This window comes from Salarias fasciatus, chromosome 2 (genome assembly GCF_902148845.1).
Source record: "Salarias fasciatus chromosome 2, fSalaFa1.1, whole genome shotgun sequence".
Taxonomy (NCBI): Eukaryota; Metazoa; Chordata; class Actinopteri; order Blenniiformes; family Blenniidae; genus Salarias; species Salarias fasciatus.
Window position 1 is genome coordinate 6,063,821 of NC_043746.1, and position 14,700 is coordinate 6,078,520.

Here is a 14,700-nt window from a genome sequence, read left to right on the forward strand (position 1 = left end):
TCCGCTGACATCTCAGTGCAGACGCAGGAAAACACAACTTCTCTGCAGCGCTGCTGCTGCTGTGCATCACGCTGTGGGAAGTAGTTCTGTTTGGTGCTCAGATGGACGATCCTGTTCTCCTCCACAGAGTCACGACTTCCTGATGTTTTCAGAAGATTCCAACTCGGGAGCCACTTTCAGAAAGATGCTTAGAGCGACTCCGACCACCACCGACGAGTAAACAGACAAAACTCAATGAACGTTTCCCACTTTATAAATTTGTCAAGTCTCAACCAAGAGACTCTTCTTTTAATAAAAATTTGGGCATAACAGCCTCAGCCTCAGAAACTAAAAACCTGTCAACCATTCACTCCTGAACCTGGAGTTGTGCACCTTCAACATGCTACCACCTGTTACTCTGTCCATCCATGGACACGATGATGAAGCAGATCATCAGAACTTACAAAAAGCACCAGATATCTTTTGTCTTTAACAGCAGTCCCACTCGGATTCCCTGCTGCACTCTCCCGTCCCGAGGTCGGAGCTGTGAAACCGACCACCATCCTCTCCACACTCCCACAGCTCCACCGCCTCCCGCTGCCCTGTTCCTCCTCCCGTCTCCACTGCAGTGTGGTTTCGTTACACTCGCTTCTTCCGACGCTGGAAATACAAACTTATTTCTCCTCTCTTTTGGTGTTGTGCCTGGCGGCGGCACACGCAGCACTATTAGAATTCAGCTCTGCCTTCCTGCGGACATCTCTCTGAATCAGCCACCTCGCCCACACACTACTCCATGTCAATACAGGCCATTTCACATTTCCCTCCAGCAACGCAAACACACACACACACACACACACACACACACACACACACACACACACAGAAAGTGATCCTCGCCTCAGTAACATCACAAGGAGCCATCCTCAACATGGGTTCTCATCAATCTTTCATCGAGTGTGTGCCTCAGTGAAGAACCGGCGTCAGACTGAGCTGCACGGCGAACCCTGTTTGTTCAGAAAAATTACCCAAAATACAGATGAGACCCCAACTTTTCACGCAGAAATTAGCGATAATGATACAGTAGTAGTAATAACGGGTGATTTGGGGGAAAATGGGACAAAATGCATGAAAAGTGACTCCAGCAGAAAAGTTCTTTCATTGAAGCAGGACTACGATTTCAACTGTGAACGTACAGGAATGTTATCCACTAGAAGCTGCCTGGGAAGGGTTCATGTTGCTGTTTTTAAGGCTTTTTTTAGTTTCACTACCCTTGGCTCCAACAACAGGACAAATCTCAGCATTTGTTGGATCTCAGTGTTGGCTCGGTCCGAGATAATGAGACACAGAGTCCATTCAGTTTTCTAATGGGCTTAAAATCAGAGTTAAAGTTTGACTTTATCTCCTACAGAAGTACAGCCTTCACTGAATTAGGTGTCCAGTGTTAAAACTGTAAAAGATACAGTCAAACATACCTGCAGGCCTCACCTACTAAACTCAGTTTGATCTGTGAAAGATTCAGTTACTTGTTGAAGACTCCAACAGTTGTTGAATATATAAGAATGAAAAATTAAAAACCAAGAGAGCTTCTTTTTCGTTGTTGCCAACTATTGACAGCGACAAATATCTCTGACTGGAAATGATTAGCGTTAGCTACGTTAGCTTCCATGGTCATCTGTTCAGAATCATCCAGGCTGTAGAGCATCTTTCTCCAACCAACAATACTGCAATTAACACAGCAATAACACAGATTCATTAGGACACGTTCACATGAAATACAATTTAAAAGAATCAGAAGAGTTACTTTCTTCATTTTCAAGTTACTTTTCGGTAACATTACTTGACTGCTCTCTTTAACAACCGATCTCTTCCTCAGCGTCGCTACTTTTCACTTATCGGCCCTGAACCGGTCCCCCGGCCTTTATCATGACCGTCTGGAGAGGCTGCAGCTCGTCGCTGAGAACAGCTGCTGTTCGAGGGTGAAGGAGCGGCACAGAAAATGAACTTTTAATGTTTGTCTTGTCACTGTAATTATTTAACAGCCTAATCAGCAGAGCCTGTAACGGATGAAAATGCCAAAGAGCTCCACAGACGAACCGGCACCGACTTGGTTGTTTATCTGCTTTTCTCTTTCATTTCCTGCTCATAATGTTTAATCGGCCTTTGACATTTGCAAATGCAAACACGACACTGGTGACATTTTTACTGTGGGAACATAAACTGAAGATGAAGTTCAAGAGACGCATAACTTTATAGAAAACTTCGTACCAGTGATAAACACTATTTCTAGTGTTACACTGAGCTTCTCTAGGAGGATACGCTTAAATGTGTCTTCAGTTAAACACTTTGATTTGATGATTTAGTGAAATTACAAGACAAATTAAGAGGTCAGCACACCGAAGACTTCTGTCATTAATAATTAAACTGGTTGTGTGTCTATGAATATTTATGCTTCGACAAAATGTCTTGAATGAATGAAAGAAAGAAAAAAAAGACCAAAGAGACAATTATGAAAAATAAAGCCAAGAGCCTTCCTAATATATGGAAACACACAAAATAACAGTGAATATGCTTTGTCTAACACAGAGTAATGAGTTTCTTTTTTTTAAACACCAGATTTATGATTTTCTGAAAGGGTTTTTATTAAAGTGGTAACACCCATGGAAAATAAAAAAACAGAACTTTTCCCATTTTAACTTTGGTACTCCTTCATATACTGTCTGCAGCTGCCATGACTGTTCAATGCCATTTGTCTGCTGAATTCAGTTTTTAATTATTTATTTCTGATCATCATGATTTCTGGTGTGCAAATGCATCACTTCATCCAACATTTCTCCTCCTGCTGGAGAAAATCCAGGCACATGCACAAGGAGAACATGCAAGTCTCACACACACACACACACACACACACACACACACACACACACACACACACACACACACACACACACACAGAGTCTTTTTCAATTTGAAAGGACAGCTGTTACTTTGAAATGGGATCTGATAGAACCTGATCACTCTGAAGATATCTGCTCCTGCAGACACACCAGCTCCTTTTTTTCGCTGCACCTCTGCATTGATTTCCTCACAAAGTATCAGCTGTAACCAAACTGGATTTCACCCTATTAATAGCATTTAATGGAGAAACAGATCTGGGAACATGCTGGACTGATGCTGATCTGATGGAGGTATCACTGCAGGACGGAGTGAAGAAATATAACGGATCGGTTTACATGCTGAGCTGCAACAGAATGACTTTTTAATGCTGGGCTGTGTGGCTGTGTGGTTTGTCAACCATTAGGGTTGAAACAGTATTAAATACAAATGTTGGCGTTTTGACGAGGCTCCATCAACATAACACAAGTCAATGAACTCTCACTTTAGGGGAAATATTGTACATTTATGGAAAATTCTGTTGTTTGGGGTTTTTTTGTGCTCCAATACATTGAAATTCTGTTCCACCAATGGTCTGAGGTTCACCTGTCACTGTAAATTTAGTGTGTGTGAGTGAGTTGAACAAAGCTGACGGATGGATGGATGGATGGATGGATGGAATTAAAGCCATCCTGGATGTTTCTCATTAAACAGATGCACAAAAGCAGAAAATGTTGAACTGACTACATTTTGATGGCCCTGATGTGTTAACACGATCAATAACCGACAGAAACAAACAAGACAGACGACTGCTGAACAAAACAATGGCGGAACCGAACAGTCACCGTCACAACTCTCTCGCTATACGGCTCTGGTGGTAACCACTGCTCCGCCCCGGCACCGCCAAACAAACATAGTGCCCGGCTTTCCTTTACTGCCTTCATCAATTCATGAGTTTCCTGGAGCCAAATCAAGATTTAGTGTCCAAAGACAAATCAATTAAGACTAGTTTTTTGTATTTTATTTTTTTCACAAGCCTCCTGCTGTTTATCCAGTACATAAACACAGCCATCAGTCAGCCACGGAGCACCAGTGAGACTGGCTAAACCAAACCAGGGCCGTGCCGGCTGAGATTTATGGTCCTCTGGCTGACGCTGAATTGATTTCCAGTCTAAGTAATGGTTATGGCCAGCAGGACGTCCAGCTCAGACCGAGTGAAGGAACACAGCCCGCTGCCATGCTTTACCCCCACTGGCCTGCAGATAAAATGCCCACCGGCCCTGGTGCAGAGGTGTGTGAGTCAACATGGATGCATGGAGAATTATGGCGCACACACACACACACACACACTTCACATTAATATCTGTTGGAGGCAGCGTGACAAAACCTGCTTCAAAGTGCTTCTTTCCTGCACGTTCCATCTGATGCTTTCTGTGATTTGTTGCGCTCTTTCCTGTTTATGGAACATTTTGTGTTATTTAACAAATCCCCTTTGACTCAGGTGGGAGTGTGTGTGTGTGTGTGTGTGTGTGTGTGTGCGCTGCACGCTGAGAATGGAGAGAAAACTGTTAACCTGAAGCACTTCCCTGTGCTGACATGACACTAAAACACCCAATTAACATTTGCAGCTGGCTGTGATTCAGCCACATGAGAGCTTTTCCATTTACACACTGAATCAGATGCAACAGGCTGAGGCACTGCAGAGCAGCACCGCGGACTGGAGCTGTTCCCTCACCGAGAAATGAATCATTCCACCCAGGATCAGCATACATGCACATTCTGACAGAGACACTTAAGCCAGAACTCTCCAAAATTAATCACTTTTTTTTTTTTAACTCAGTAGTTCTCTGCTTGGTCACAAGTCACACAACAACAATAGAGATTGAAGATACCAGAGACTGAAGAAAGAAACATGGGAACATGACTAACAGTCAGCTCCTACAGGAACAGCTGCTCCGTTACTCGTTTTCCCTCCATCAACCAGAAGATTTCATTTTACATTAAAAAAAAAAAAACCCCGCAGGAAGAGGTTCACATTTTGTTCAACGCACGGACCAAATCAAAGTTCGGGTTCAGGGCAGCCTGCTTCCCTTCATGCTGGGATCAATACTAGAACAAATCGATTTTAGTGAGCTATTATTTCAGAGTTAACTGGCGGTTTATATAATTCAACTTGGATTTTTTTTAAACGCGATTCTCAACCTGGCTGAGGGTTTGTGTTATTTATTAATTTTTGGTTAGTTTGTTTGCACAGCGGGCTTGTAAAGGTTCCTCCAGAGGGGCAGAGAGGGAGCGTGTGGGCTGGATTTCTTTGCGAATACATGAGAGGTCAGGCTGTGAAGCAGCTCTGTGGAGACAGAAACATGTCGTCTGACGGATGGTTCTTCTACCGCGCAGTGGATGAATGAACTGAAGTGAGCGGAGAGAGTCAGAGACACAGCTTCCCCTGGTCTCCTGTTAATCCCGGTGCGTAACGCGTGTTCCCGTCTGCGCGAGCTTCAGAGAGAGGAGCGTTACCTGACACCGGGGTTTCGGGGACCCACTTGGAGCCCGGGTGCAGGGACTGGAACACCGCTCGCACCTCCTGGCAGTTCGGCACCTGTCCGCCGGGGAGCCGGAACAGCTGCAGGAAGGCGCACAGGAAGAGCGCACCGCGCACCGGCGAGCCGCCCATGGCATGAGCGCAGCAACTTCACCGAGCCGGGCAGAAATGGAGCGACCGCGGCCGGCGGAGGGGAACTTCAGCAGGGTAAAAGTTCGGACGCGGTCCGGCTGGTGTGGAGAAGCTGCGGCTCCCGGCTCAGCGCTCCCTCCTCGTCCTCATGCCGGTCCCCATCACGGCGCGTCCGCTGCTCGGCTCTGCCTCCTCCTGAAGACTCACTGTCGCTGGGAACTTGTGAGCCCCCTCTTCTCTTGCGGCACGGAGCCTGAGCGGCACTACGCACGTGCGAAGCGCCCCCACCCCGCCCCCCTTTGCCTCTTAAAGCGCGCGCCTCGCGCTCGGAGGGGGTTCACGCGCTGTGCGGAGCCGCTGGCGTTTTAGATGAATGGCGCTGTTGGGGATTGGTCCGCAGGTACTGCTCTGTCCCGTGCAGTGGCCGAGCTGCATATAGCCTATATATTTACATATATTACAATAAAAGTAAGACACTGTTGTGACAGTAATGTATGAGCTGAATGCAGATTTTATTATTAAACCGTTGAGGATAAAATGAACAGAAAACAAGTACTCGAACGTTTGCACAAAAACAAAAAGAGCACGCACACGTTTCCTTACAGTTGATATATTTAAAGTGATTATTTGACTAAAAAAAATGTTTTTATATCCTGAGTTGACTTGCGGCTCCCGCAGCGCTTCATACAGCCATTAGAGCTGTGATGGTGCCATCTAGTGGCCAGTCTGCGTACCTGCAGCCTCTCCTGCAGAAGTCGTTCGTTTCTGCAGGCTCGCCTGGTTTCTCCAACATTTAGTTGCTACAGTGTGACTGTTTCACAGCATCTTGCGGATTGCAGATGGATACTGTGCAATTTCTGTCATTGTGCCAAGTGTTGAAGTTGCAGAGTGATCCATCTGAAAACAGCGAGACAAACAGCAGCGCAAAACTAAAGCAAGGCCTCAAGACCACTCTGAACGGGTCAAAGTTTCAGTTGCTGTAAAGCGTGTGACAGTCTTCTTGTGTTTCTCTGAGAAACAGAGAGCTTTGCATGGATTTGCACAGCACAGACGGGAGGAAGCTGAGAGCAAACCAACAAAACTCGCCGTAAGCCCAACTGTAGCCACCTGTGAGCGCCGCAGACGGGCTGCTGGAAGGTGACCGGCAACGCCCGAAGTGCACAAACTGCAGTAGATGCATGTGGACTACCTGCACTGTGAGCACTTTGGAACTGCCGAGTCCACAACAAGCTCGGCGTCACGCTCAGCAAGTAATGAGGGGGAAATGTCAGCGAGGAGCCCTGCGCAGCCCGGTGACACTCTGACAGCTCTGTACCTGTGTATGCATGCAGCAGAATAATCAGAAGAGACCTGTTTGCGTATGCACAGTGCAGAGAAATGAAAAGATATTCATCACAGACATGAGCAAATTGTTAAATGCTTTAATATAGTTACATGCTCTTCAATAAACATACAATGAAGAAAAATAACAAGTGTTGTCGTGTTCTGAAAGCAGGAATCAGAGGCGTTCCACCGCTGGGATGAAGCCGTTCCACTCCTCTCTGAGACAGAACAGCCCTCCATCCAGAAGGAGCAACTAGGGCAGTAGATGCTGAACTACTTCACTAACTACACTAGATGCACCTTAGCTGGAGGACTGCAGGCTGCGTGGCGGAGTGGGCGGGCTGGATGACTGCCAGCTGCTCCAGGAAGGATCAAATACACCTGAAACAAAATCAATCAGAAGTTAAGAATGATAAATATTCATCTGGGTTCTATAAATAATTACTGGAGAACGAATACATGCTTAGTAAGCTGCACTGCGGCAGGTCTGCATTTTAAATGCAACTAGTCAGGGTTCTGACAGAGACCCACATTTCTGCATGGTTTCCACATAGTAAAGTAGAATTATTAAGTGTTGAACAAGATCACATGAATATGGCTCTTGAGGTATAGTCGAAAAACATTTAAAATATCTGGTAAGTATTTCTATACAGTCTGCAGCTGTTACCTGTGGTTTTCATTTAAGCTTTTACTTAAGTATTTTTAGTCCTGCCTCTTTTTATTATTATCATTATTCATTTTTACCATAATTTCAAACAAAAAGAAAAGAAAATCATGCGAGGTAAAGCATACTCTTGGCTCTCCCAGATATTTTTTCCCTTTTTGCCAGACCTCCCTCCCTCCCTCCCTCCCTCCCTCCTCTGGTGTCTGAAGTGGGAAACCACTGAAATACATAACGTATTTTTATTAACGCCAATCAGGGAAACTTCAAAACAATCATCATCATCATCATCATCAGGAGCATCTCAACATGATCTCAGAAACCAGGCTGGATGATGACATTTAATTAAAAGTATGAAATGTTTATTGACTGGTGTTCTGTCACGTGGAAACCACAGTTCAAATGTCTCGTGTGGCCTCTGGACAGAAGTTGCTTCACTGACTGCGGCGGGATTCGAACCCCCGAACTTCAAGTCTGCAGTGAGACTCGCGGAGATCGGTACTGCGCATGCGCACTACGGCGTAGAAACCGAGACTTTCGTAAACAGTAGTGAATGAATCCAGTAGATGTTTTTCAATCTTCTCTCTTGAATTCAGCAGCGCTTCTCCAATAAATCGTACATTGAATGTTTTTTAATTCCAAAACGACTCGGAGAGACAGTTTAAAGGTGGACATGTTGACTTCTTACTGCGTGTATTTATGGGTGCTTTGTATTGGATCTAACACAGCGCCCACTAGTGGTCTCATATAAAAACTACACCGTTTTCAGCTTTTCTGTCTCTCACAGCCACAGATGGAAAAAAAATCCGTTTTACACTTTGCACACAGTAACATGTTGTTTGAATGATAGTTTTCATCTTCATCCTGGACACTGCCTGAGCAGGGGACCAAACAGCTGCACAGATGTTTCTCATGGACTGTTTTCCACAGGAACATTAAGTTAAAAAAAATATACAAAAAACAAACAAACGTGTAAACAAACACCTGAACTTTCACCACTTTCTAATTTAAATTTTTAATTATTTGTCACTTCTATTTATTACTCTACCTACTCACACAGGGCCTTTTGTTCAGTTAATTTTATTGCTTCCATAAATCTGTGGCCTGAGAACAAATTCTGTCTGCATAAGGTCAAACTGCTTTTTCCCTGCATATCATCTGCACTCCGTATTCAATTTATTACCAGCCTTCCACTTCCTCTTAACTTATCTGGCCCAAAATGTGATCTGAGATATAATTTATGTCAGGGAATTTCATTTCAGTGTGGGAATGCTTTATTTGGTAAGTCTTCAGATTACTTTCATAACTGTTACACTTCTTTTCTGTGCCTCACTTCATTTCATCCCATTCTGCTGACCCTAAGTTATTTATTCATATAGTAGTTCTGCTTTTCACTAAATTCTTCTGAGATTTCTTAGGTAAAAATACTTGGGAAAAGCATCCTCCTGAACCTCAGATCTCCCTGCTGTTTCCTCCTTCAAACTCTCTGATGGCCCTTGGAGACCCACACACTCTAAAAACCACTTTTCTATCTGAAATATATAAATAACTCTGACTGATAAACTCTCTCACCACTCAAAAATGTTTTCACTACATTTTTCTGACTCAAAATACTGAAGCTTCACTGTTCAGAGTAGCAAATATGCAACGTTTCAAACTATTTCTCAGCTCATCCAGAGATTTAAGGGGAATGTACATATTAACGCATAAGACAATTTTCTTTTCCAACAGACGACTTGATTTCAGGGATTCCTTCAGGGATTTCTATACAAACTTTTCCATTCCAAATTCAAAACTTTAGATCGCACACACACTTCATGAAAATTGTGCTGATTGATTGATTGAGATTTTAAAACATTTAGAAATGTAGCACATCCTGTAAAAAAATAAATACAGATCAAAACGGTGTAAACTTTTTATCCCTCATATTTGTGAGGTTTTTTTGTTGTTGTGAAGGAAAAAATCCAAAGGCGCACATTACTTTTCCCAAACCCAGTTTTCTATGAAACTTGTGTATGTGGGAGTTTGTTAAAGTTTCCTATACAGAAAGTGCAGGTCTGCTTGAAGAAAACAACTTGTAATATTGTGGATAAAGACTCAGTGGTCGCTGTCATTTAAGGGAACACATGGCTGTTTAAGGTCAGCCAATACAGAAAGAAACTTCCATTACCTGACCGTACAAATATAATCAAAAATATAGAGAATGAACACAAAATTATATTAAAAATGAAATAATCAGGGGTCAAAAGGACTGAAAATGTGGAGTTTTTACATTTTGTGTTCAAAATTGAAATTTCCAACTTTATCAAGTATTTGCATTCAAATCATTTACTAAAATGAAACATTAAAAAAAAAATCCACTTTGCCCATTTGTGTTGAGAAAAATGTAAATATGTGAAGCGGGACTTTTCTATAACTAAATTAATACATTTATTGGATAAGATTTTTAATGGGTTCTTATTCCAATGTACTCCAGCATCGGATCTTATGAATAAAATTACACACCTTATGATAAAATAAAATAAAAAATAGTAGTGTGTAATGCCTTACTTCCGTTAATGGAAATAATCTAATCAAGCACTCAAACAGGACTCCATCTTTTGTCACTCGGATGAATCCTTGTATAGATAATACCATATTTATGATGTTAAAGAGCTGAAATTAAATGATCAGTTGTTTGTTTTCAGTTTCTGCTCCACCATAAAGAATAAATTGTATATGTAAAGATCAAATGTTTGAAGGTTTGTGTTAAAACCAGCTGCACAGGCGACCCATGCAGAGCGCACCGAGTTTAGTTAAAATAAAATAAAATAAAGCTTCTGATGAACGAGGAGCGTGTGGCGCGTGACCCCTTCTCTTTACATGAATCCTCAGTTAGTGGAGACTTAGTGCCTGAGTTATCATGACTTTCCACGTGAGATATATATCTTCGTTCACAAAGTGGCGCCAACAGTCTGCCGCTGATGATGATGATGAAGATGAAGAAGATGAGGATGATCAGCGCTTCACCCCCCCCCCCCCCCCACCCCCACCCCCCGATTAAAAAATGGATGTCTAGCACAATCACATCCGCTTTAATCCACTTACATCATTAATAGGAGCGGCGGCGGCTGCTAAGTAGGGGGATTAATTTGTAGGGTTTTTTTGTTTTTTTTTTGTGCACAGACGCGAGCTGCGCGCGCGTGAGCACCTAACAAAGACTTGATGGAAAGAGCTTTAACGAGCTCCCGACGCAAAGAAAACTAAGTTGGACTATTGCAGATGCAGAAAAGACACCAGAATGCACACAGATGAGTGAAGACGGGGTGGAATAACCACGCGCGGCACACTGGTGGGGGCTTTGGGGTTTTAAAGGGATAAACGGGTTCCTGTGATCGCGACATGCTGCAATATGTGTTAACAAACAAGAAGAAGAAGAAGAAAAGCTGCGCCTACCTCCGCTGATACATCCACCGCAGATCTGCTGCCGTGCTGCAGGAAACCCAACGAACCACACAACTCCGCAGATGCATCCTCCTCACAAACAAAAAGTTTTTCCATGCATGAAATTGTGAGCGCATTTTTTTTTTTTTTTCCTTAATGTTTCTCTCTTTGTGGGGGTGGGGACGGGCGCGCGAGGCAGGCGTCGCTCCCTTCGGATGGATCCTCCTCAGATCTTCTCTCATCCCTGTTTGGAGAACTCGCGCTCGGACCCTTGTTCTTCGGGCCCGGAGCGAACCGGGCAGGTCCGGTGCTGCTCGGAGGACCGGGGGGGAGGAGGGGAGGGCTCCCGGTGGCCGGTGCGCCGTCCCGCTCCGCCGCTCCATTCAGCGCCGCGCTGGTCAAAGAAACGCAGGAGGCTTGTGACCTGTAACCCCTGTAAACCCTGCCCCCACTGCCTACTGCTGTCTGCTGGAGCACGTCCCCTCACTCACACACACACACACACACACACACACACACACACACACACACACACACACACACACACACACACACACACACGCAATAACTTGGTGTTTGTGACCGAGATCCTAACTTCCAGAGGCGGTCCACAGGCGGGGTGGCACCGGCCCCTCCTCCACTGTGGGAACGGGCTGCAGCCTCTCCTTACTTGCCTTCTCCTCTGAATGAACTTTAACCTACTTTCCCATGCTGCATCCTCCCTGCCTGTGTGGTGTGTGATCCGCGGAGTTCAAGGAGAGAAAAAACAAAACGCGTCCTATCTGTTGCTCTGGCGAACCCACATCCAGCATGTTTGAAGCTGCACTGGGCTGATATGAAGAACGCAGGTTAACAGTGGTCACCGGCTCTCTGAGCTCATTTGCACGAAACCTGGTTCTTTGACAGAAGATTACTGGCTTTTGTGGATTTAGCAGGTCTGTTTGTGGAGTGGAGCTGCAGCCGGTGGAGCTCTTAAAGCTATATGTATGTGTTTGTTAGCAGAAATGAAGAGGGGTCCTCACAGACAATAGGCTGCCAGCGTATTGAACAGGCCTCCTGGCAGGATGGAATGTGTCCCAGTGAACTCACAGCTCGCACTGCGGCTGGGAGGAGGGGGCTTCTTCACTCACACCGGCTCACAACATACCCCACAAACCGGTCCGGCTGCACGAGGTCGTCCGGATCACTGCGAGAATGAACCACTGGCAAAGGGAGGCGAAAGTTTTACGACAAATATCCACATTCACAACAGTGACAGAGAACAGACGATGGAGAGAAAATTATCAATAAGAGCAGTAAAACAAAGTAGTATGAGATAACACACATAGGAGTAAGATAATATATAAAGGGACTGACATATAACAATGGTCACTGTATGATTTAGCAATATTTACATAAAATGTATTACCCATGCACAAGTAAAGAATAGTGAAAAGTTGTTTTCGCATTCCATCCAGTGCAGTGTAATAGGTAATGTTATACACAGAAAATGAGTGATTCTATAAGTGTATATACAGTGGAAGGACCTGTAGTTATTGTATAATTCAACAGACAGAAGATAATGGTTGAAATGATACCTTCAAATATACAGATATTAGCATTGTGAATAGATTTAAACAGATCTGTCAATCCCTACAGATTACATATAAGTGTTGGGCAAGTTACATTAAAAAAAGTAATCAGTTGCTAGCTTTAAAAATATTTTAAATATGACTTATTACTAGGTAAAGTAACTATTTCATTACTAAAACATGTCAAAGTTTTTGGATTCCCTCTCGATGAAACTTTAAGATACATGCTGAATTGTTTATTATCAAACTGAATATATGAATAATGGAATAACTGGACACTGGACAGAATAAATTACATCCGGCTCGGTTGGTAGAGCAGTCGTCAGGAGCTTGTTGATTTGATTCTCCGTCATCCCCGTCCATGTGCTGAAGTGTCCTTGGGCAAGACAAGAATGCTCCCAATGGATGGACTGAGCGCCTTGCATGGCGGATGCCTCCACTGGTGTGTGAATGGGTGAATGTGGTCATGTGCTTTGGGCTCTGTTCAAGCAGTGTAAAAAGTGCTTTATAAGTGTAGTATATTTAAAAGCAGGGAACGCTGAATTAATCTAAATTATTTTTAGGGTGTTGTGTGATAACACGAGACAGGACAAATAAAATTTGATTTGTAATTATAGATGTTAAAGAATAATAAAACACAAAATAGCCGTATGTCAATAGTATGTATGTCTGTGCTTCCATTTAAAAGTCGCCCTTGATTGATCCCGGTTCTATGGCTGTATCTCTGTCACGTCACATGGTGCAGTTTGCACCAATGGAGTTCCTACTTTCTGTATGATGACGTCATTTAAAACTTTCCTGACTGAGATGGCAACAATGTATCAGTTTTAAATGACGTAATCTCGAATTTGACCCAGATATGCAAATGAGCAGATAGGCTAGTTAGACGATGACGTAAGCCACTGTGGAAAAGAAACCTTCCTTTTAAAGGTTAATAATCTATGAAATAATGGACACCTAACACAATAAATCTAAAGTTACTGTGTGATAATATGAATTTCTACAGTCATTGACGTATATCTACTGACATACGTCTCGCTCTGTGGCTGTAGCTCTATCACGTCACGTGACGCACTTTGCGCCAATACGGTTCCTTCCTTCTCTACACAAACTTGGCGCTCCATCGGCTCAGCTGGACTCCGGAGGAGGAAAAACCAAGCTGAAAGCGGGGAATTTTGGTGACACAACCGCGACTCATGTCATTGGTAGTAACTGTGACAGCGTAGTAACGCTGGGAAAAGTAATTAGTTGGATTACTTGTTGCTAAAAATAGCATCGCCGTATATTTTAATGCAGTTACTCCCATCACTGCATACAATGTAGATATGCATAAATCTAGACAAAAATGTACACACACATTATTTCGAAGAAAAATATGAATTTATAGTTTAAATATTACAGTATATACAGGATAAACACCATGCACATTTTTACTAGACATCACGGGGTTTTCTTCTTGTGTATATCTGAACCCTTATTTTGAGTTTTTTTTATGTGTGTCTGTGTTCTATTTTGTAATACACAATTGAGAGCATTTTTTGCATCAAAAAAAATTATTTCTTCCAACACAAGACTGGAGAAATTTATTTATTTACACCATCAATGGGAGAAACATTTATTTTTTACTCATAATCCATTTTCTACAGGGCTATATTCGGCAGGCTACATCCTGGACCAATCCAAAGACAGAACGACAGACAGCCACAAATCTATACATGAGGCCTAAAGGCCTGGACTGTCAGGTTTTTGAATAATAATTTAGAACCCGTCATCTTCTGAGATTACTCATTTTAATTTGTGCATTGAATCTTCTTCCTGCTCTTCATCTTCCATCTGACCTGCAAGGATGCTTCCTTTTTGACAACACTGTCCCACGATCATTAAGAAGGAAAAAAAAACCTGCAGGGAGATGTCAGCTCCTGTAAACTGAAATCTCCAAACTCTTTCAGCCTGTTTCTGCAGGAAGCCTGCACCTCTGGGTCTGTTCCTGCAGGAAGTCTCCTCTGAGTCTGGTTCTGCAGAAAGTCTGTGCTACACTGGTTCTGCAGGTTTCTTCAAGTTTTTTTTTCCTTTTTCCCCTTTCCACCACATCCTGTGCACGCTTCTGTGGATTTGTTGTTTTTCTCTGTAAAGGTAAGGTAAAGGTTTCTCTGTAAAGGTAATGACTGTGCTGTATTTGGTGCTCTACAAATAAAACT

At 43.3% G+C, this 14,700-nt stretch overlaps 1 protein-coding gene across 1 annotated transcript in view; it reads right to left on the minus strand.

The window, feature by feature from the left end:
- The window catches only part of gpc3 (glypican 3), a 120,000-nt gene extending 114,384 nt beyond the window's left edge, over positions 1 to 5,616 (minus strand). Inside the window, exon 1 of the mRNA XM_030107417.1 lies at positions 5,368 to 5,616. Coding sequence (XP_029963277.1) covers positions 5,368 to 5,524 — 157 coding nt within the window. The 5' untranslated portion in view covers positions 5,525 to 5,616. The remainder of the gene's footprint in view (positions 1 to 5,367) is intronic.
- Between the last annotated feature and the right edge of the window lie 9,084 nt (positions 5,617 to 14,700).